The sequence below is a fragment of the Miniopterus schreibersii genome, assembly GCF_964146895.1.
Source record: "Miniopterus schreibersii genome assembly, chromosome: X".
Lineage (NCBI taxonomy): Eukaryota > Metazoa > Chordata > Mammalia > Chiroptera > Miniopteridae > Miniopterus > Miniopterus schreibersii.
Window position 1 is genome coordinate 88345701 of NC_138104.1, and position 24526 is coordinate 88370226.

At 43.1% G+C, this 24526-nt stretch overlaps 1 protein-coding gene and 1 pseudogene across 7 annotated transcripts in view; one reads left to right on the forward strand and one right to left on the reverse strand.

Moving 5' to 3' along the window:
* Nucleotides 1-24526, forward strand: part of DMD (dystrophin) — a gene marked incomplete at its 3' end in the record, with an annotated part of 1946774 nt that overhangs the window by 1734084 nt on the left and 188164 nt on the right. For all 6 annotated transcript variants that reach the window (XM_081125527.1, XM_081125528.1, XM_081125524.1 and 3 more), the window contains one exon: nucleotides 22785-22845. In XM_081125527.1, the coding sequence (XP_080981653.1) occupies nucleotides 22785-22845 (61 nt within the window). The remainder of the gene's footprint in view (nucleotides 1-22784; nucleotides 22846-24526) is intronic.
* LOC308551670 (large ribosomal subunit protein eL33 pseudogene) lies at nucleotides 13931-16560 on the reverse strand (annotated as a pseudogene). Its single transcript has 3 exons — nucleotides 16476-16560; nucleotides 14985-15041; nucleotides 13931-14306 (listed from the first exon to the last, which is right to left on the reverse strand). The product of its transcript is annotated as a large ribosomal subunit protein eL33 pseudogene (transcript).

Sequence of the window (24526 nt, forward strand, 5' to 3'; positions counted from 1 at the left end):
TGGGCTAACTCTCTAACCACTGCACCAAACCAGCTAGGGCAAAGATTATTTCTTTATGTTTTTCCTTTTAAAATTACAAAAGTAATGAACGCCCCTGAAAGAAATTTTTGAAAGCAGAGAGTACAAACAGGGAAAGAAAAATTACTATTACAAATGCGGTTTACAAACTTTCTGTCTTTCTCTTGGGGGGGGGGGGTGTATTCAGATTCTGTTTTTTTCTTTGAAACCAAACAAGATAAAGACATATTACGGTTTCACTGCCTGCATTTTCCCCTTAGAACTATACTAAAACTATTTTTGTGTCTTAATATCCCTCGCAGAGTAATTTTTTGAATGGCTGAGTAGTAGTCCCTTTTGTGGCTGTACCAGATTTCCCGAGGCAATGCTGAGTCACTCGATATTAAGGCTGTTTCAGACTTTTCACTATTATATCCGAAATTGTGACTGACATTCTTTGGCCACCTTTATAAACACCTCACATTCTTCCTACAAGAGAAATGCCTCAAATCAGCCCCTGGCCACGTGGCTCAGTTGGTTGGAGCATCGTCTTGTACACCCCAAGGTTGCAAGTTCGATGACCGGTCAGGGCACATACCCAGGTTTGGGTTCCATCCCTGATCGGGGAGCATGCAGGAAGCAACCAATAGATGTTCCTCCCTCCCTCTCTCTCTCTCTCTCTCCCCCCCATTCCACTCTCTCTCAAATCAATAATTTTTTTAAAAATGCCTCAAAACACAACTGCTGTGTCAAAGGATGTTTATATTGGTAAGGCTTTTCACCTGTATTGCCAAATGACCTCTAGAAAGTTGCACCAGAAACTGGGTGCACCATCAAAACCATATTTGAGGCAGGGCATCTCTGAAGTCACTTACCTACTGCTAAATTGTGTCCTATGAAAGAAATACAGCTTCCCCTCAGCCAATAAAATTATGTTTGAAAAAACACCACTGAGGTCATAAAAAGTGAGTTTGAATTGGTAGATAGCTAGTAATTTGTTTCCAGGTTCCTAAAAATAATAGCAGGGTGATTTCTGGGCTTTAGAAATTCCAATGATAAGAAAAATAAAGATCATCTATTAACTGCACACCTCCCCAAACACGCTCACTGTCTTTTTCTCTTCTCATTCTCTGTCTGTCTCTTTCTGCCTGTCTCTCTCTCTCTCTCTCTCTCTCTCTCTCTCTCTCACACACACACACACACACACACACACACACACACACTCACTCACTCACTCACTCCCCTTTGATAATTACATTACCATCTGTCTTTGTTTTTTATCAGTAGAGAGAGACAGCCTTTTACGAAAGAAAAGTATTCACTGTTTCTTCTTGGTGGCCCAATCTCTGCTTGTTAAAGAAGCCGTTTCTTTTATCTTAGATCTGAGAGAAAATGAGAAGAGAAGAGCATTGTAAAATCCGACCCTTATCCATTGATAGGCACTAGCTTGCCTTTCATTCTGGCTTTAATATTATACCACTTCTAATTGACTTCTGCAACTTAAACCAAGAAAAAGGGAGAAATTCTAACAGTGTGATTTTTTTAATTATTATTTTAAAATATTATTATATATGATGTTACACATATAGGTATTATGTGCATATAATATGTTATATATTAGAATGTATATAGTTGAAAGGTACAGTGTTAATCTCTTCATATGTCAGTGACCAAGAAGGCGTTATAGTATTCGCTGGCACACCAGTCTGAAAATTGTCCATCTTTTATTATTGTCAAGAATTTAAGCCCGGCCGGGCATGGCTCAGCGGTTGAGCATCGACCTAGGATCCAGGCGATCGGGGTTCGATTCCCGGTCGGGGCACATGCCCGGGTTGCGGGTTTAATCAGTGACTCTCTCATCATTGATGTTTCTGTCTCTCTCTCTCCCTTTCCTTTCCTCTCTCTGAAATCAATAAAGATACATTTAAAAAAAAAAAAAAAAGTTTACCATTTAAAAAAAAAAAAGAATTTAAGACCTTTAAAAAAGAATTTTAAGATCTTTTTCTGGCCATGTTCTCAATTCTTTGGGCGTCTGTTCGAAATTTTCCTTTTCTCATCAAGAGGGATAACTCTAGATTTGGCTAAAGGTAGAAATCTTTCTGTAACAGTAAAAAGAGCTTCTAGCTGCCTTAGTTCTAGAATTCCCTAAAGGAGCATTTCCAAGCTAAGTTCCTGAGAACATTAATGTTCGGTATTATCTTAATAAGTCTCCCTTGAAAAACTTAGCTGTGGAGTCAGTGAGATTGGGAAAACACTGGGTTCTAGAGGTAAGCAAGTCCCTTTCCTGTTGGAAGTCTTGGAGCCTTTAATGTACGTTGACACTCTAAAGGGGGGACAGTCAGTAGCTCTTCTCATATTCGATGTGGCCGTGCAGTCCTTTTTTAGGCACACCAATAATTTCTCCCTAAACGTGCCATAGAACAGAGTGTGGGACCCTTTTCCTACAGTGGTATTTGCCATATGGTTTAATGGCAAGAACTTCCTCTTGAAGGTGGTACGAACATGATCCAATTAAATAGAAAAGGAATATTTTTAAGGCAAATGGGTTAAGTCTCTTTTTCTTTAGGTTTTCAGTCTCCCAGCAACATGCCCCCCCCCCCCAATGCTGTGGAATTGCCTCACTGGAGAGAAGCTTGGAGAGCATCTGTATGCGTCGTTTTCAGACTGTTCATTAGTGAATCCTGAAATCAGTCTAATGACTTGCAGCCAACCACTTTTTAATGGAATGGGATAGAAGGAACTAGAAATTATCAGAGTACATTACACAAGCATGGTTAAGTGTTGTGTAGACGCTTTGGCTTCAGTTGGGGGTGTGTGTGTGTGTGTGTGTGTGTGTTTCACAATGTGAAATGTTTGCCTTCTGTGGGTTGCAGCCTAAGTTTGAAAGACACTGAACTCCTCAGGCCTCCTGCCCTTATTTTACAGATGACAGAATAGATGCAGAAACATCAAATGACATAACCCAGGTCACGGTGATGGTCACAGTAGATGCGGGACTGGAACCCAGCGTCTGCATTTCCAAGCCCCCCTCGCACTGCCTCACCCGTGAAGTACAAACACAAACACCCAGGCCGATAGCCACCTAGTCCCCCTGAATTTGCCATAGGTTTTTCCCTCTTCCATTCCATGGCCTGGGCCAAACGAAGTTGGTGTACGGAGCCTGACTTGTTTTCCCAAGGCCTCTGAGCCAAGTGTCGCCTCCCCGGTGGCATATCGGATATTGGTTAAGAGCACAGGCCCTGCAACTAGACGGAATGGATTCAGATACTGGCTCGGATGCTTAATCTCTTTATCTTTCATCTGCAAAATGGGAATAATAGTAACATACGTCATCAATTTAAGACACACTCCCCCCCCCCAATGTTTTAACAGCTCCGTAATCAGAATGTACCTTATGACCAATGGGGTTTTGAACTCAATGAAATATGGCAATTTTATTTTAGAGGATTATAGTGCAGATCAAACTGTTAATATATGTAAAATGCTTGGAGCAGTGCCTAGCACATAGTAAGTGCTGCGCGAGTGTTTACTATTAGCATTAGTATCATTGTCATTTTTACTATGAACGCGATGGCATAACTTAGTATCTTAGTGAAACTAGACACAAAAGTATCATTCACTCTTGCATTTAATTTTCAGTGTAAGCAGTTCCTCTCTTTTCTGAAGATGTTTTTCATGGATCTAATCAGAAAGTCTAGTGTTTTGCACATTATAAGAGCTCAGTGGTTATGTGTGTAATGAATGGATGAATAATTAATGGGTGGACCCTAATCTCCATAAGGACAGGATGGTTTTAGTCTTGTTGACAGTTGTATTTTCTAGTACCTACATGGTATCCGGTACTTGGTACATGTTCGATGAAATCATTTGCAGAACGAATTATGTCTTATACCCAAAAGAAGACGTAAATTTTCTCCTGACATTGATAATACACAGTGGCACGATATTTAGCAGAGTGACTATCACATAATAGACACTCAAGAAATAATGTCACTTTTTAATGTTACCTCTCAGCAAGGACTAATAGCATTCAGAACTTTACATGGCCCCTTTTATAAAATTCTACTGTGCCATGTAATATACTAAGGGAAAAAGCTGACTTCAAAATTACAAATGATCACAGCTATATTAGAAAAAAATAGAAATGACAGAAAGGTACATATAAAGAAAAGACTAAAAATATATATCAAACGCAAACAGCCATTGTGTTTTTCTTTCTTTTTACCTCTGCAGAGCTTTTGTAATAAGCATGTATTAGTTTTATCATGGAAAAAAGCAATAAAGGTAAAAAATTTTATTCTCAAGCTTTTAACCCAGTGACCTCTTGCAGTATTAAACTCTATTGATGGCTATGGAACTCTATAAGACGAATTTCCTTTTTACTATTTGTTCTGAGTTTAAAAGCTGTGAGTTTCATTGAGTGATGGTCTCGTTCTCAGATTATGAGATGCTGTAAAAAGAAAGAACTGATCAATGACTTCCTGCAGGCTTTCTAATCTTAGCGGCCTTAATCAGACCCCTGGTTAACTCTTTCTGTCTTATTAAAACAACCCAAAGTGTTTACAGTATTTCCTTGCTACATAGGGCTAAAATGTTTGTTACCATCTTAAAAGCTGCCAAACCGTCACTCCACCTCCCCCCAACTCACACATTTGATTTAAAAAAGGCGGGGGGGGACTTTAAGCATGTCTAATAATTGCTGACATTTCACTTAACAGTGCTCTAATCTGTGCTACCATTATCCCCAGGGGATGGATGAATTTGAAATATGAGTGGGCCCATAATTTAAAGCCTCAGATTGGCTTAAAGAAGCCATCATGATAAAAGTCAGCAAGAAGTTTGCGGGTACAACGTGAGATGATTTTCAGCCTAACGCTCTCTATTGGCTAAAATCTCAGGGCAAAGTAAATTGGGCCCATCCGTTCCTTCAGTCACGTGCTGTCCTGAGTGTCGGGAATTTGGGACAGATGCCATCTGACCTGTCAGTGATTCTGGTAACACCTCCATAAATTCCAAGATAGCCTTTCAGATGGCCACAGAAAGCAGTCACCGTGATGATAATTCCATTCTTTTCTCCAAACCTAGTTCTATCACCATTTCCCCTTGAGCCCAAATTTCTATTCCCCAATCAGCCCTTAGATTTATTCACCTCAGGGTAATCCTCAGTAACAAAAATTTGCATTGTTGGTCCTACACACCCATTTATTCGAGCTTGTGAGGAAGCTTGGGAGAGGCCTCGGTTTCTGCTGTGGGAACTGGTGCTCGGGAGCTGGCTCAAGGGGCTCGAGAGGACCGATTGTCAAAATTAGGGGAATTGTGAGCCAGTGGTTCAACCGACCTGTGGTAGCCTGAAGTCAGCCATAGTGGGAATGTTTACCCCACAAAACTGGGCAAAGACTGCAAATCAAGGCTTTCCTTTTTCCCTTGTTTGCAGAGCTGGTTTACCAGAAGGCCACCGCATTTGTTATTCAGATCGCCCAAGTCCCTGGAGGCAAAGCTCAGGACCCAAAGGTCCTTCTGCCTTTGGTAGGGTATCCACTGGTCCTGGTTTGTCTGGGATGTCCTTGGGTTTAGCACTGAAACTCCCAATTCCCAGGACACCTCCTCAGTCCTAGGCGTACCAGGATGGTCGGTCACCTTAGCCTTAGGTAAAGTTCCGTGGAAATGGGGCCCTAGACGAAGGTTCTTGTCCAAGTAGTTTGTCAGGAGAGCAGCTCTCAGGTGAAGGAAGGTAAAGGAAACAGGATATGGCCGAGAAAATACTGGTGAGGGAGCAAAGCTAAGCGAGGAGGTAGGGAGCACCTTCAGCCCGATGCACAGGGAGCTCTGGAGCACACATTGGACCACGGAGTTGGCCCCATTTTCAAGCAAGGGAGCTGGGCTTTTGCTCCCCCATGCCAGTCAGTCATTGGCTGTGGGTTTCTGGGGAGCAGGGGGCTGCAGGGCACCTCCCACTTCACCGAGGGGGGCTTTCTGGGGAAGGGGAAATGGGCCCGTGCCAGGCGACACTCACAGCGGCTGGAGATGGGTGTGCCCTGGGGAAAGGGGGTCCGAGTGGAGCACCAGGGACAGTCACCTCTCCCAGGCCTCCTGAGGCTGCTCTGGGCGCCCAGGCCTAAGCTGGCTTTAGAGCTAAAGGGCGACTTTAGCTTGATGACTAACCACACTCCTTCATCACGTGCCTGCGTGGAAATTAGTCTGGTGGCATGGCAGAGATGACACAAATGCCTGTCTCTGTCTTATTTCACCTCCCTCATCGTGACAGATTCCCCTGTCTAGGGCCTCATGGGGACCTAGGGCAGGGGGACCAGCAACACAGCTCTGAAGCCGTTCCGTGGCACACGGGCACCCCTTTAGTGGAATACTGGCTCTGAAAGGTACATTTTTACACTGCGGAGAAAATAGAGGCATTTGTGAGTTCGGCCTAGGGTAGTTTTTTGTCATGTGTCCCCAAATATAAAGCTTTGCACCACATAAATGGTGGAATCACATCCCTGGGGGCAAAAATCATTACTTTCGTTTTTCCATTTGGACGTTTTCCATTTTCAGAGGCACAACCAGTTTGGGACTTCAAAATACTTTTTGGTGAGAACTTTGAGGTGAGGGAAAAGGCATTTTTGTTCCCCTGTCGACTTATATAAACTCTTCCTGGTTTCAAAACCGTTCTCTTGGGCTTTTTAAATATACTTGCGGGTATCAGCAATGACAATCATCTTGATTTCAGTCCACTGCAGAGACTGCTGTGTTAGGTGCCGCGTCTCCTTAAAGCTGTAAAGAACAGGCTCGGGCGACTTAAGGACACATGGAAACATAAGGCAGGCAGGGAACAGTCACCCTGAAGCATGTGTTTGCTTCTCTGTGTATGCGCCCCTCCTGCTAGACTCCAGACTGTCGCAGTATAATGGCTACTCTCTCCTCTCTACTTGGTGACTCCTCCTACTGCCTTGTGACTTCTGTTTTCTTCTCTAGCTCTCTGACTTTCTCACTTCCCCAGCTCTCTGCCGTCTACATTTCTCTCTGTGTATTATAATCGAACTCTCCAAGAAAGAGCATCTGATGGGGTCAGCTCTTTCCTATCTGTTTCAAATTTAAGGCCACCTCACAGGCCACAAGCCAGGCTGTAAAGCAGGTTTTCTTGACCTGGGCACAATTGATATTTTGGGCCAGACAACTCTTAATTGTGGGGCCCGTCCTGTGCATTGTAGGATGTTTCGCAGCATCCCTGGCTTCTACTCACTGCATGCCAGTCGCAACCCCGTCCCTCAGTTGCGACAACCAAAAATGTCTCCAGATATTGTCAAATGTCCCCTGGAGGGTGAAATTGTCCCTGGTTGAGAACCACTCCTGTATACCAACCCCCCAACAAGGTACAGCCGTGGCAATTGAGTCACATGGAACGCTAAGTAGAATGACCTGTGTCTGAGGTTTCGTCTGAGACTGCTCTTCTGCACTCCCTGTCCCCTTCAGTGAAGATGAGTGTCCTCACTAGACAACCTTTAGCTGTCTTTCCCTTCAGGAATTGCCTTGGCTGCCTCACCCAAGATCACCCCTCTTCCATGGGCGGCTCCTGATCGATGCAGGGGTACAAAGCCCTGGCCATTTCGGCCCCACTCAGGGGAGCTCTGACATTCTAGCTCGAGAGCTCCTGTCACTGGGCCTGCATCCCAGCTTGCATGCCCCCTGTGGCCATTCCTGTTTCCTTCTGCCTCCCACGGGTGTGGGTCCCAAGGACACACCCTACTGAATATCCTGCTCTCTGAGCTTGGCCTAGAGCCTGCTTCCTGGGGAGCCCAGTGTGTGAGGAAGCAATGCCACTGGCAGACGTTTAGAAGCATCTGAGAAAAAGGCATTCTAGTCCCTGGGGAACTTGATTTACTCTTGCTTTCATAATGAGGTTGATGATTTTGCCCAGTATATGTAGTGATAGTCATTATTTAAGGTGTCTCACCTCATGATCGCCATTAACGGGTAAGGACTTTGGGGACAGAATAAAATTGCCTCACCCTCTTGCCTTAAGCTCAGCAGCATACGTGTCAACGACAGGCCAGAGTTAGAAGGAGGGTAATCGATAAAATATCATGAAATGGGTTGGCGTGTGAGCACCATAAGGGTCAAGGGCCTGCATTGCTCTTTGTTTTTTTCGTTTCATGCATCTAGCACTTTGCAGATAGATGCAGACACCTTGATTAAGTGGATAACTGGGCACTTCAAAGGCTATTCCCACTCCAATGCAGTAGGAAAGAACTTGGGGACTCTGGTAAGCTACCTAGTCTAATACCCTGAAAAAGTTAAGCACTTCACGTCATCTTCAGCCAGCTAAGAACTGATTCATTCTGTCATTCAGCAAATGGCTATTCGATGACCAATAGAGGTCAGACTCGGTTCTAGGTACTAGGGAGACAGCAGTAAATAAAAGAAAATCCTCTGCAGTGAGCTTAATTTTAATAGGAGGAGGCATTCCGGTCATGGTAAGTTTGATAAAGCAGGCTAGAGGTAATTCGTGAAGGGAACTCTTTAAAGGGGACAGGCAGAGCGGTGGCATTTGAGTAGAGAAGTAGGAGAGCAAGCCAGGCAGGTGGGGGAGGAGGCAAAGGGTTCCAGATAGAGGGAACGGTATGTGCAAAGGCCCTGAGACAGGAGCATGGCTTAGAGGGTTTGGGGAACAGCAAGATAGCTAATGTGACTGAAGCCGAGGAAGCAGGATGGTGATAGGTCAGTGAGCAACCAAGTGCCAGGCCAGGTAGGGTCTTGTTGACTGTGGTTCAAAGCCTTTGGAATTTTTTGTTAGTAAGAAGGGAAGCCTTAAGTTATGAACTAAGAGTCGCATATGACACACTGTGTCCATTAGCATTCATTCATCCACGTATTTATTAACCAACACTAGGCCCTTAGAATTAGATGAGAAAGACAGAATCCTGGCCTTGGGACACTCAAATTCAAACCAAAAGAGACAGACGTATAAAAAAATCATGACCTTCTATAGTTGCGGTAAATAGTGGGTGTAGCGGGAGGAGAGTGGAAGGAGTAATTAAATCCTACAGTGAAAGAAATGAGATATTCTATAGAGACTAGTATTAATACACATTGTCCCCAAGGCCACATGGAAAGCCAAGCAAAGACTGCTTCTGACGGCTTGGCCCTGGATTTCATTTAGGAAGAGTCACAGGATGTATTTGGTGATGAGAAACGGGTTCTCCCTTCTACCTAGTCACCCTTATATGATGAATATCCCCTTTCCAATTTTACATGTCGCCTCCTTATAGCCCTTCTGTTCAGAAAGGGGATTTTTTATGTATGGATAATGAATATAAATATAGGTTTTACAGAGTGCTAATGTTTTAATGAGCTAGAAATAGGCAGACAAGAGAGACGATAACATGGGGGCAATTTGACTTGGAAAGAGCACATCTGAGGTGGAAATGTCTGGGGGAAAGAATGGAATGGAATGGAATGAGCTCATCTGTGGTGTGAGTTAAGGACAGAAGGAATTCATTCTGAAAAGGTAAGAAGTGAGAGTTCACACTGTGCAACTTGACCTGGGCCAGCTGTCAAGGGAAAGAGACTGATTCAGAAGACTTGGCCCGGGAGGTCTGGAGCAGAGACATCTATTAGAGGTGTCAGGGGAAGAGAGAAAGTATTGAACCGGATCTTCGGTTATTCTTGGAGCCCAGTACCAAAGCTCACTGGAAACCTTGCTGTCTTAGGGCAAAATAAAGGGCAACAGGCTTATGTCTTAAAAGGACGGGTCAGGTAATTCCACTAACATGAACCAACCTCACTAATTCAAATACAAAGGAAACAGAGCACCTTTGGTAATGTGAGATTTAATTTAAAAATCGGAACTAAATATGGAAACTGAAATGAAAATATCTTGTTTTATTTCTAACAATTCTTAGCTGTTTATTTTGAGTTCCTAAGCAATGCTGATACAAAAGGCTAAAACACAGTGGGCTCACTTGACAGCAGCGTCAGATTGCCAAAGGAAGGTCTCTCTCCATTCCTGTTTCACTGCTCGGAGAACTGCACACAATTTTTAAGACTCAGGAAATGGCCCGGCCGGGCAGGGCTCAGCGGTTGAGCATCGACCTGGGATCCAGGCGATCGGGGTTCCATTCCCGGTCAGGGCACAGGCCCGGGTTGTAGGCTCGATCAATGACTCTCTCATCATTGATGTTTCTCTCTCTCTCTCCCTCTCCCTTCCTCTCTCTGAAATCAATAAAGATATATTTTAAAAAAAGAATCAGGAAATGGCTGGAAGAGGGATTATGTACCGGGGTTGTTCTCTAGGCTCATATTTTGGTGGTAGTTTTAATAGCTTTGGGTAGTAACTTTTCTAATTGATTTTAGAGCAAGAGGAAGGAAGGGGGGGGAGAGAGAGAGAGAGAGAGAGAGAGAGAGAGAGAGAGAGAGATGTGAGAGAGAAACATTGATTGGTTGCTTCCTACATGCCGCCTACTGGGGATCGAGGCCGAAACCCAGGCATGTGCCCTGTCCGGGAATCGAACCAGTGACCCTTTGGTTCATGGGACGACGCTGAACCAACTGAGCCACACCAGCCAGGGCTGGTAATAGCTTTTAATAGTTTAACTCTAGAACCATAGAGTCTCTCTCATTTGCCTGCTTAACCTGGGATTCCTCCCACTGGCAGTAAGTTAGTTAATGGAATAAATATCCTGATAACTCACCACATTAATGATGATAATAATAGGAGTAGGAGTAGGATACAAAAAATACTGAGCACTTTTTGCTTTTAACACTGAGGAAGCGTTTTACATGGAGTAACCTGTTTAATCCTCACAACAACCCTGTAAAATAAGGATTGTTATTGTGTCCATTTCACAGAAGAGAAAACTGAGATTGGGCAAGTTTAATAACTTCTGGAGGGTTGCCACTATCTCAATCTTTCCCCTGCCTCCCTTTCTCCAAATGAAAATAAAAAGCTTCTGTTCCCTTGCTCATGGGTCTAGAAGTCAACTAGAGTTTAGGTGATCTAGGAATCTCCCCTTCAGGCTACAGGTTGGCCAAGTTTGGTTCCAGGCTACAAATTCAGTTCAGTCTGTCTCCAAATGTGTTAGGTTTTGAGGGCCCGGCTGCAGGATCAGGGCCACCTGGGACATGTGCTCATGGCAGATCACCAGAGCACAAGAGGACAAGCCTCTGTTCATACCATGTCTGCTAAAGCCCCATTGGCCAAAGCAAGTCATTCGGTCAAGTCCAAGGTCAAGGGCTGGGAAGCACACTCTGCCCACCATGAGACTATGGCTAAGGCATAGATATTTAATTCTTTCACAATGGAGTAAGGAATTGGGACGAAAATGTCATCTCTCTCACCCTCTTCTTTCATTTTTGTCATCTCCTTAGCTCTTTCTGATGGTTGTCTTGCTTTCTAAGTGGACGGACATCCCATCTATAATCATTTTGTTTTTAATATCCGAGTTGCTCCCTACTGTTTCAGATTTAAAATTTTACTCTCCTTGAAATTTCCCTGGTGCCTAATACAATACCATTCACACAGAGAGCATTCAGCAAATGGTGTTGGCTACCTGCCGCCTTTAAAAGCACATCTGGAGAGAGAGACGCTAAAGGCACCTGGCAATATTGCACTGACTTGTTAGTAACCCGACTTAACCCAAATGGCCTAAAGATTGCAGCCACTTTTACCTGGAGGGAAGTTCAATGGTAATAGTCAGCCAGTTCTGTTTGAAATTATTCAGAAATCCTGCAACATTAATTCTGTCACAGCTCTATTTCTTTAGATACCTGTTCTCCTACATCTGTCCTTATGAGGCTTGATTTCTTTCCTGATGTCCTAATAGCCACAATAAGGTTCTTAGAATTTTGTGTAAGTCCGTTTGAAGGAGCATTTCTTTCATGAGTAATGCCACCAAATATTGGTTATTACACTTTGTGGGACTGCGCAGCCAGCAGCGCTGGATATTAGATATAGCATTTATCTCTGCACCTTACCCAGCAGTTTAGTGAGAATTCTTGACTTCTCTGATCACATGTAACCCCGATACTCTAAATGGCTTGGCAATCCACTGACAAATCCAATGGCGTGGTACAGACGGTCCCTGATTTACAGTGGTTCGACTTATGCGTTTTCAACTTTACGATGGTGGAAAAGTAATACACATTCAGTAGAAACCATACTTGGAATTTTGAATTATGATCTTTTCCCAGGCTGACGATATAGGACATAATACTCTCTAGTGATGCTGGGCAGAGGCAGGGAGCCATAGCTCCCAGCCGGCCACACAATCACAAGGGTATACGACCAATACTCTACACAGTGTACTTTGTTGCCAGCCTTTTTTGGATATTGTGTTTTCGCATCCCATTCGACCTACAAAACACCCATCTGTGTCTCCTGCTTCTGGTGAGAAGAGAAAGGCAATTACTCTTGAGATGAAACTCAAGATTATTGCCCAACTGTAGGCTAACGTAAGGGCTCTGAGTATGTTTAAGGTAGGCCAGGCTAAGCTTAGGTAGGTTAGGTGCATTAAATGCATTTTTTACTTTGGCTGTTTTAAACTTACAATGGGTTTATCGGGATGTAACCCCATTGTAAGAGTAGGAGCATCTGTATTCCGTTCGCCATGTGTGATGGTCTCAGAGCTTAGTGTTATCTGACAGCTCATATAATATTTACAGGCTGTTATTCGTGAGGAATTTTAGTTAGCCATAAAGATTTTCACAGCTCTGGCAGACATTAGAGGCCTCATTCATCACTCCCGGGACCTTCCCCTCTGGAATGTAGCCCATCTGTCTCTGCTGTTGAAATCTTTATGGAAACATCTTCCCATCTTTGAAAGTTTAGTAAGTGATCTTAAAGTTTTCATTGAATCTTTACTTTTGATATATGGTATAGACATATAAAGCACTATTCTTATTTTAATTTAATGTTTTGAAAAGCGTTATATTTAACTTGGCCTTTCGGTTAAATGACAGAAAATGTAATCTTGCTCCACGAACTATATGCATCACATCAAAAGGAAATAGAAATAATACAGAAAGCAGCTGCAGCCCTGGCCAGTGTGCTCAGTTGGCTGAGAATCGTCCCATGTGCCAGTAGATCACGGCTCGATTCCCAGCCAGGGCACATGCCTGAGTTGTGGGCTCGATCCCAGTAGGGGGCATGCAGGAGGCGGCCGATGGATGTTTCTCACATGGATGTTTCCTTCTCTCTCTCCCTCTCCCTTCCTCTCACTCCGAAATTAATAAAAAGACATTTTTTCAAAAGCAACTGCAATAAAGAAATATGACACGTATGTACATCTCTGTATATATTCAGCATTAGTAATGACATGAAGACTTAAACACTGTATTATAATCTTAATCTGATTTTAGGAAGTAAAAAAAAGAAGCAGAAGTAAGTTTTCCATGTAATTTAATGTTATAAAGAAGACCATGAGCAAATTCTATAAATGAATTAATGGGATGTTCTGGTTTACAGAACACGAAAGAGGGCCGGCCAACCCTCAGATGTCCCTCCCTCCACTTATATTCTCCTTCCTTCATGCGCAACTTCTCAAAAGCTCGGTTGGGACCTGATCCTGCTCCTTTCCCTCTGTCTACCCCCTCTTTCAACTTCTGTGATCTGGCTCAGCCTCCAACACTCCTGTGAAATTGCCCTGTTGAGGTCACCGGGGATCCTGTGGCCAAAGACATCTTCCTTCCCTACAGCCTGAGTCCTTTGGAACCTACTGGCGGCCACCTCCCCATCCGGCCGCCCTTGTGTTTCACCCAGCTTTATTCTAGTTTCCACATTGTATTGATTGATGGCTTTTCTATTGCCACCACCTTTTTAGGACATTCCCCAGGGCACAGCTCTCTTTTAACAGCCTTCTTTCCTTAAACAGTCCATCCATGTTCTTTTTTTTTTTTTTAACAAGAAAACAAATCCACTTTATTTATTTAGTTTTCAGTAAGTTTACATCCTTGAGGGGTACAGCATTACACAGATTTTGTGTCCAGTGGCCTTAGCAGGAGGGTTGCTTCGGAATTTGGCAGGAACCATGCCACTGTTTCCATGAGCACAAGTAACCTTTCCCAGGTGACTCTGGGTTTGTCCAGTTTGCCACCAGGAGTCACTGTGTTGTCCTTGGCTTTGTGCACATGAGCACATCTCTTGCCCAGACAGCATTCAGTTTCGTCTTGAGCATAATCACCTTCAGTTTTAAGAAGAGCTGTGTGCTCCCTCTGATTCCGGAGACCCTGCTTATAACCAGCAGACATGGCCTTGGGCCACAGCCTTGCAGACACATTTGTCCTTATAGAGGTCTGGTTCCCAGCAGCCTCCACAGGCTCTGAGATGGTGGAAAAAGCAAGGGTCCGGCCATTTGCATAGCTTCAGCTGTCATCTAGTACTTAAGGTCTTGTCCTTTCACTTGAGTTTCAGTGAAAAGACCCACCTTCCAAATATTTTAACCTAAATATATAATTTATCTGAAATGTACCTCACAGCTAATTTTTTTCTGCAAATGACATTCCCAGTTGCCTGATAACTAAGCCTTAGAAGTTTTGAGTCATCTGTGATTTCACACTTTCCCTGGATAATTCTCAAACTCCACTCTCCTGAGGATATTTTTCCATTGCTTTTCAGAGGGAATGGAAGGGGGAGAGAGAGAGGAACATTGATGTGAGAGAGACACATCAATTGGTTGCCTCCCACAGGTGCCCCGACCGGGGCTGGGGATCAATCCTGCAACTGAAGTACATGCCCTTGACCAGAATCAAACTCAAGACCCCTTCAATCTGCAGGCCTACGCTCTAACCACTGAGCCAAACCGGCCAGGGCAATCTTTTTATCTTTTCATCATCATCATCTTCTGATTATAAAACAATCTGTGGGGCCCTCTTCCCATTGTATCAAATATGAACTAATCTGTTCATCATTTATGCTGACACATAGTTCTACCTAAGAATGAAGGAGCTGCTTGGCAGATACCATTGATCTAGGCAGACAGAGATATGTAAAGAAGTACCGTAAGCCCAGGCAGTTAGATCGTGTTCAAAGGCATTTCTCTCGGCCACCCTTTGGACTATATGTGGCACATTAATAGTAGTTAGGAGTGGATCCAAAGGTTGACGACAAATGCTGCTCAGGTGAAGAGGAGAGGTTGACTGTAGGATTACCATCATTTAGACAACATCCCATGGATACGTGATTACATACATTATTTGTATGATAAGTAACATATTGCAAAGCAGTTTCAGGCCTACTTTCTCATTTTATCCTGACAATATTTTGGGACGGGAGATATCTTTATTCCCATTTTGCATATAAGGAAAGTAAGGCTCACGGAGAAGACAAGACTTGCTTAAGTTCATGCAATAGTGATGGAGTCAGGACTGAAATCCAGTTCTTCTGAATTTGTGTTCCGGACACTTTCCACGTGCTCTAGGTACCTCACAAGACACTGGGTTGGGCTTTGAGATAGAAAGGCAATATACTGAATGCCTTTCTGAACTCAAGTGAGGGTCTGAGAGGCATGTTCTCGAATAATCCACTGTATCTAGCAGTATATCTAGCGTGCCTTGAGAATTATACCAAGTAAATGCCACTGACCTGCAGAAAATGGATTTTTCTCTTTCCATCTGGATCAGTAAAGAAAGACTCCTGCTAGGAGGAGTGTAATTGTATAAAATGCCTTTAAAATGTTCATAGCCTTTCATCAAATAATTATACTTCTGGGACTTTTGCTTAAGAAAATTAACAAAAATGCATGCAGAGATTTATCTACAAAGATGTTCATTGCAGCCTTACTTATAACAGTGAAAAACTGGAAACAGCTGATTCCTTCGAGAAATCATGGTACGTCCATAAATGGAATACTGTTCAGCCATTTCAAATGTGAGCCAAGAATGGTGTGAGCAGCCATGGTTTGGGTGAGTAAGAGCAGTTCAATCAGAAGTGTGTTTGGCTGCACGTAACAAAACTCGACAAGGGCTTCCACACAGTAGATGTTTGTAAGCTTCTCACACAGAAATCCAGAAATAAGCTGGAATGATGATTACATTTTCATCAGGAACCCAGATTTCTCATATCTTTGCTCTCGGTCATTCTTGGTGCACGGCTTCGGTAGCATAGGTTGTCCTGGCACTGCCCATAACCCCTGTGGCATTCATGATCCCCAGGCACACCACACCCAGGCTTCCGACTACACACACCCTGCACCCCTGCCTTTAAGGATTTCTCTGGCCATTGGAGCCTGCTCACCAGCTCAAGGGACAGGCCAGAAGTGCCAGGGAGTTAGTGACCCCACATACTCCAGGAGTATCCCTCAAGCAATAGTAAATAAATACTCCAGTCCCCTCGCCCCTGGGAAGGCGGGGCAGATAACCCTGCAGTGTATTCTGCACTGAGGCCCTCAGCTGCACTGAGCCCCAGGTGCCCAAAGCAGGGGTTCATCTTTTATCAGTTTTTCTCTCTCCCCTGTCTTACTTCTGGCTGCTCAGACTGCACCTGTACTCACATCTTTGTCTCCATGTCTGCTTCTGAGGGATTGCAACCAGGATGACTTCCATTCTCCTGGCTTCTGCAGCTTCAGCCATGATCATATCCGTGCTCTAGGCAGGCAAAGGGATGGGAAAGGGGCAGAAGCTGTCTCTCAACTGAGTCAGCCAATTTTAATGCACTTCCCCCCACCCCCCATACACTCTCCACTCTTCCCTGCCTTGCTCTGGGCCTTGAGAGGTTGACGTGTGTGGGCTGCATGAATGGGGTCCCCAGCCCCCTAGCTTGGGGTTGGGCTCAGCCAGTGGAGAGCCATAATAGGAGATGGGTAGGAAGAGGGAGACCAGGTCAGGATGCTTATTCCCTAGACTCCCTCCGGGGGTGCTTCCTTTGACCAAAGGCCTTGTCACGTGACCTTCTTTCCCAGGGCACATGCGTATTTGTTCATTTGGGGGACAGCAGGGTCTCACTCACGCTCTCCTCTTTGTCTCTCCCCACCCCTCCCCATTCCCCCTTCTGGTAATGGTTCTCTCCCCTTGCCCCTCAGGCCTAGAGCTGGTAATGGCTCCCTGTTGTTACTAATATCATCCCTTGTGATCCCCCCCCGCCCCCCCCCCCACAGGCCTTTGTGACCAGCCCTTTGACTTAACTCTATGCAGCTTACCCAGTTGGACCGTGACAACTGTTTCCCACCAGGACTCTGGCTGGCACACTCCCATTATAATGTATGTTTATCTAAAAGCTGCTCTCATTCAGTGATGATGTCCTTGAGGGCCTGGAGCCTCTTTCCCCCACTCACACACCCTACTCTACGCCTGCGTGCAAATACCTAGCACGGGCACATAATGTATGTTCAGTAGATACCAGCTGATTGATTTTAATGCTGGAATATTAGGTGTGCTTATTGGAAAATATCCCCGGAGACTAAAATTAAGTGCAAAGTCGCAGGAACTAAGTCTGCCGTATTTACTGCATTAGCGCCAGCACTTTGCACAGTGCCTAGTGCTCTCTAAAAATGCGTTGCCTAAGGAGTGAAATGGTGGTAGGTATTGTTTTGTTTCTTTCGGAACTGAGGCTCTGTTTTTGTCTTTCAGATGAAAATCGGTCTCATCTTAGCTCTTTGGAAATAGCCTCTCTGCACAGATCAGATGATTTGATTTAATTTAACTTAGACATCTACAACAGGGCCAGTGATAGAGATTACAGATCATAGGGAGGCCGATTTTTACCAGAATAAAAGAAAGCTGTCGCTAGTCGTCATTAAAGCTATAGGAAATTTAAAAGAACCCCTCCGAGATCTGGTGGTAGTGAAGTTGTTCAAATAGCTCCTGGAAAATAATTTGGTGATTTTGGTGGAAATGATGTAGAGTGTAAATTCAGATACAGGATAGAGAACTTGCACTAGATGACATTACAATCAATCCCTTTTAAGATGTATTTATTTACTCAGTTGTTTGGCAGATATTTATAGACTACCTGTTTCATACCACACATGATAAAAGAAAGTACAAACACTAGACAGACCCGGTTGCAATCCTGGACGCACTCTTTGCTAGCTGCATATGACCTGGGCTAGTTTACTGAACATTTCTGAGCCTCGGTGTCTTCATATGTAATAATGGAATCGCGTGACCTCACAGGGTGTTTCGGGGATTACATTAAGGGGCATACAGTGCAGGCCACCTAGTAGACACTCAACATGTTTGTTTCTCCATTTCCTGAATCTTCTGACTTCAGTCTGAATAACAAACAAAAATTAGGATCTAATACTTACTGGCTTAGGACCTTAGACATGCTATTCCATGTGATCTTAAATGTCTCATTGTCTACAAAATAATAAAAATAATAATACCTACCTCACAGGTCATGATGAATATCAAATAAGCCATTTGAGATCATGTTTCAAGTACCTAAAGGTTTTCCTATCTCCTCCCCCAACACCTCTTCTAGATCAAGTATTCTCACTGGGAGTGATATTGCCCCCAAGGGTGTGAAAACTGGTTCCTGGGGGACAAAAGAAATCTTACTTTATTATGTAAAATACATAAAATACATAACCAGATATGTATCATTATCTGTAGTATTAAATTTTCATGAAGAGGTAGAGTGATTAGGGGAAAAAAGTCTAAAAATATACATAGGTGTGGAGGGGAATGGAGGAGATAGTGGGAAATAAGACATTGCTCTACAGTAGATCTCCTTGATGAATGTGCCCATAAAACCATTACTGGAATTTGTACACTTCTGAGGAGCCAGGTGCCAGTGGCCAGTCAGTCCTTCCTAACGCCTTCTTCTTAACCCCACAGATGTTTCTGTTTTGTCTCCAGTGAATACTATATATTTATTTTCATAGTCTGCCTCCACTGTTTTTGACCCAACTACGTTATCAAACTCCAAATCTGCCAAATATAAGAAAAGTAGAAAGATTAATGCCTGTATGTGGGTCTGAATTCCATAGAGTGCTCTTTTGGCACAGTTTGAATAACATTAGCAATCTTTTTAATTTTCTGGTTAGGCCCCTGCGTCGATTAAAATATGGCTTAACACCGGGGTGCGTCGCCTGGCGCATTCTGTTCGTCGTGCATTAAAAATGGTTGAAATTAGAACTTCTAAACAAAGCATGGCCTGTGGTTGTTGTGATTTTCAAAACCACCTTGGGCACAATATTGGATCCCATCACCTCGAGGGAAGAAAAGCATTTTAAGGTAGAATTGCTACCCTTTCTTGCTCTTAATAACAAACTGCATGGGGGGAACTCACGGGTTGCTTTTGGAATAAACTCATGTGTAGCTCGCTGTTTAAATTCAGGAGACAATACCCCCATGGTGCCATATGATAATGAATGACTTTTACACTCGAGGATCTGAATCACAAAGCTGCATTGGAATTACATGTAGTGGTTATGGAAACATTTCTGTAAGAAAATACGAATGGACAGCCCTGTTTCATATGAACCCGTTTGCCAATAAATCCGCTTTTGATGGGCTACTAAAAATGGACACATCGGGCAAAAAAGATGTGTGTGTCTATTCCGTAGGCTAGCTTTGCGAAGGATGACAAGCCTCCACTGGTGCACTGAGATAAGAAACAGCTGTTGCTGGCGTGGGCACTCCTGCAAGAAATGCAATGATAATTCTGGGACAGACTTAGGAGAGTTACCATATATTTGATCAACTTTGAATATATGCAAGACCAGAATTATCTGGCAGCCCCAAGCAAAATTGCCTGACAACTCTTCTAACAATCTCTCTGAATCCAATCGCAGAGAACCATTGTCCGATTGTATATTTCTAAAGCAAGCAGTTCTGGTGTGTGTGTCTGTGGTGGTGATGAGGCTGGGGCGGAATGGGGGAAGGCTGTTGTTATTTTATTTATTTATTTATTTATTTATTTATTTATTTATTTTGCATCGAGGAGTTTTTTTAGTATAAATTTTAGGGTTTCAAATGATGACTGCAAAGCAGTCACTTAGGTACGTTTATAAACTGTGAGTCAAATGGCAAAAACATCTTTCAGCGCAAAAAATTCACTGAATCTCACCATTAGAGCTGATAGCTACACGTAAAGACGAAAGGCTTTTTAAAACATAACAATTTTGCCCAGCCGGTGTTGCTCAGTGGTTGAGCATCGACCTAGGATCCAGGAGATCGCAGTTCGATTCCCGCTCAGGGCACATGCCCCGGTTGCGGGCTCCATCCCCAGCAGGGGGCGCGCGAGAGGCAGCTGATCAGTGACTCTCTCATCATTGATGTTTCTATCTTTCTCTCTCCCTTCCTCTCTCTGAAATCAATAAAAATATTTTTTTTTAAAAAAACTTTTAAAAAAAATAACAATTTTCATCTATAATTTATATTCATTGTGTAAATTTTTAACAATTAAGTATTCCACTTGTAAAAGCTTAAAATTTCATATTGACCTGGAACTTAAGATTTTTTAGAGTATCTTTTAAAATATTTTCCACTATTTAGTTCAAGCGTATTCTGAGTACTGCTCTAGCATTTTTGTTTGTTTGTTTTTGCTCTTCATGTTTAATATTGCAAAGTCAGCTATAGATACTCGATGTAGGCCTGGCCATTAGCTCAGCTGGGCACCACTGCTTTTCCTCCGTCTCTTGCTAGATTTTCCGCTTGAAAGTTGTTTCTTTCAGGCTGAGAGGCCCTGAGCCAGGCCAGGCAGCCGGTAGACCTCTGCAGCACACTTCTCTCTGAGAGATCCTAGGAAGAAAGTAGGGACTCCGAACTGACCCTCCCACTACCAGACGACGTACCCAGCCAGCATCCCCTGGCTCGGAAAGACTTTCTGACCCCTTAGAATGAATAAAGAACTGGAAAGTGAGGATGAAGGAAACTGTAGGGCCCAGCCCATAGGGACCTTTAAGAAAAGAGGAGCCTATCTTTTCTCAGATTGGGCTCGGTAATACCCTCAATGAGGCCCGGCTTAAAGGCTCTCTGGAGTTTGCTGCTTTTTTTTCATGATGCTGTGATTTTTGGAGCTTTTTTTTTCTAATTGAGGTATATCTGACATCCATTATGTTCGTTTCAGATGACCAGCATAACGATTTGGTATTTATATAGATTGCAAAGTGATCACCACAGTAAGCCTTGGTGGGCATCCAGCACCATCCCGATGCTGTGATGTTGAGAGGAGGGTGCTGAGCAGCCTGGAGCTGTGACCCTGCCTCTCGGCCACGTCTCCTGCTCCAGAGGCCTGGGGTTTGAAGGTTTCCGTAACATCGGGCTCTGAGCAGGTGCAACAAGGAGTCCAGCCTGAATCCTCAAATCTGGTCTCATTTACTCTGTGAACTAATCTGGGCAAGAGAGCTGAGACCTGGAGGAAAAAAACAGACGCGAGGAGAGAGCAGGGCAGAGAATGAAAAAGACAGGAGAGGAACCAAAAAGGACACACAGACAGAGACAGAAGGCAAGGGACTACCTGAAAACAGCACCTAAGTGTCTTTTTCCCCATATTAAAAATCTGTCTGCCAAAATGAAAAGGAATGATTAGCAGCTAAATACAAATCTGCGTTCTATATCTTTTTAATGACATTTTGCCAAGGGACAAAGCAGCATTTCTGGTTGGAGGTTGGATGATTCCGTCCTTTGATTACTCAACATAAAATAAAGAGTCTGTAGTTTCATTAGCCTTAAATTGTCTGGCAGTAGGCGAAGTTAACCTATATCAGAAGCTGTTCTTTCATATTATACAGTGTAGTCCAGGATGTCTGAGCTTTGACGTTTTGTTACATCTCAGTACACTGCGGGGTGGATTCTCTGAGACTAATTTAGGAGGGAGTTTTTCATCGGAGGAAATAATGGTCAGCATCAGCCGTGCTTCAAATTATAAGCAGGATGGAAATTCAGGGGAAAATTGGCAGACACATGAAATTGCTAGATGTTAATAAGAATGTTTCTTATATTTATATTCCTGAAGATATTCTATGTCTCTCAGACTCCAGTTTCTTAAATGTCTATAGAGGCGGAAGATTTTATTGTTGTGGAAATATTATGACACCTCCTAGCACGATTATTTTGTCTTAAAGAAAGCAACAAACCCACAGATTAAACAGTATAAAAGGTATTTTTAGAGTTCGGCTTTGGGAAAGAAAAAAAACTAAAACCTAAACGTTTAAAGCACAGTTTAAAGATGATTGATTTGACTAATACACAATAAAGTCATTATAAAGTGAATTCCCCGTACCTGAGATTTAATTTTACCTATAGGATTCATCACTCATCACAAGGGTTTTATTACATCCTGGTATCAGATGCCATTCTCTCACTTTGTTATCTTTTCTAATAAGATCATGCTGGTCAGCTGACGTTTTGAGGCTACAATTAAACAGGTAATCAGTAAATGAAATCGGTAAAAGCCAAATAAAGAGAAAAACAAACACATCAAAGTGATAAGTGTAGTACTTTAGCTTCAATAACTTGGAATGTAAATATATCACAGAGGGATGTTTCAGCTGCTAAACTAATAAAACCCAGTCAATCAAATAGTAAAAGATGCGGAGACGCAACAGGAAATATTATAAGACAAGCACCCAGTGGAGACACGTAAGAGAAACCTGGCAGCTCACTCATTCGCTTCCTTATCTTATAGTGGAAGGTGTGTTTTTTCTCTTTGCATTTATCTTTTGCCTGAATGACTTCAATTTCACTTAGATTAGGACAGAAACTTCAGAACAGCCGGTTAATCCATCCTGTCTTCATGGGCAACTGAGCAAACAGACCAATATCAGTGTAAAATTGTAATTCTGGAGATTAATGTTGTCTTTCCTGTTTGCGGTGAACTTGACCTCCTTGCCTTTTTTTATTTCTTTTTCCAGCTTCTGTCCAGGGGCCCTGGGAGAGAGCCATCTCGCCAAACAAAGTGCCCTACTACATCAAGTAAGTTGGAAGCATCCCATGCTTTAAGGAGCATTCGTGGGGGCTCATCTGCACATTCACAGATGAATTTCTTTGTAAAACGTGGCATTAGCCTGGCCTGCACTCCCTGGTTCTTTCTTCCCCAAGGAAGCTTGGATAATCAACTTCTTGCTCAAATTACCACTGAAAATGTGCTGATGCAATAGGGAGCTGCCTTTAGGAGAAATCCATTTCCTGCAGCCTGGGTGTTGTGTTTTGTGATTGGAGGTGGTGTGGATTTTTCAAAACAGAACAAAAAGCTGCTGATAATACTATCGGCAGTAGAGGTGAATAGTTACCAGAACAATTTAATCTATCGAGGGGTTTTTTTCCCCCTACATTTCTTCTTCAGACAAAGATGGACGGTTTCTGCAACTATGTGTACACAAACCGTTTTAGGTGAATAAATACTTCATGAACCCAAAAGGCAGTCAGCAGCAGCCCCTGGATTTGTGGAGCTGAGGTGTTCATTCTGGAAAATACAGCACTCAGCATTTCTCACAGGACAAGGGAATGATCCCATTTTCTGGGGCCATTTGTGTCCGTCAAAGGCATACAGGTGCTTAGAAGCGCCTTCAGCAGGATGCTGCCTGAAATACAAATTATGATGCAGTGAGTCACATGGAAGAGGGAGGGGAGAGAGGAGGTTGAGTTTTTATGATACATCGACAGTGTCTCATCAATTGTGCGGGTGCAACTGAAATTTCACTTGGAATCGGCTACCTCGACAACAATTAAAATTAATCAGATTCATGGACTAGGCCTGGATACCAACTAAAGTCTTTGAACTTGCCTCTGCCGGGAGTCTGACAAAGCATATTAAATGTTTTTCCATTTTTTTCGGCCCGCCATCTTTTATCAAATCTGTTTTTATTCTTCCACTGCCCATCAATTCTTCATAATTCAGTTCTAAAGCAATAACAGCACTCCTAGATCTTCATTACTACAGTTCTCAAGAAATTTGATTTCATGCCTCAATGTTGTTAACTCAGAAGAATGGGGGTGAGGGGGCTCTTTTGGCTCTTCAGGGAAAGACACATCCTTTAGAAAAAGTTTATCTTATTAAATTTTTCCAGACGAGGTATCCCTTATCTTTAAAAATGCTCCTTTAATATGCTTTGATCCTGCTTTTTAATTTTCTTATTTTTAAATTTTATTTTATTTTTGTTATATATAGTTATTGATTTAGTCACTCTGCATATTTTAACTGCCTATTTTAAGTCACCGGTTTTCTTAAACAATATATTGATTTAGACATGCACTGTATCGCTTTATATCCACTATATATTTCATTCAGACCATCTATTCAAACTGTCCCCAGTTATCTTCTACATCAGTGTCTTTGTCATGACGAACTTTCATTTCTGACTCAGATTTGAGAACTGCTGCTTCTTCGGCCCATTTATAAAGCGCTCCCTTTATCCAGCCTTTATGAGCTGAAATAAAGACTTGCGGCCAAGGTTTAGCACCGACTGAGAATCCAAGATTTCTCTTTTCTCCAAATCATCACTTGTTTGGGGCTCATTAAAGGTCTCCTGGAGATTTCTAGAGTTGCCCTCTTCCCCTCCCCCCCCAGTCCCACTGTCCTTTCCTTAAATCCTTAAATATTTATCTTCTCCTCCGTGATCTTATACCTGCTACAAAGGATCCCACCCAGTACCTT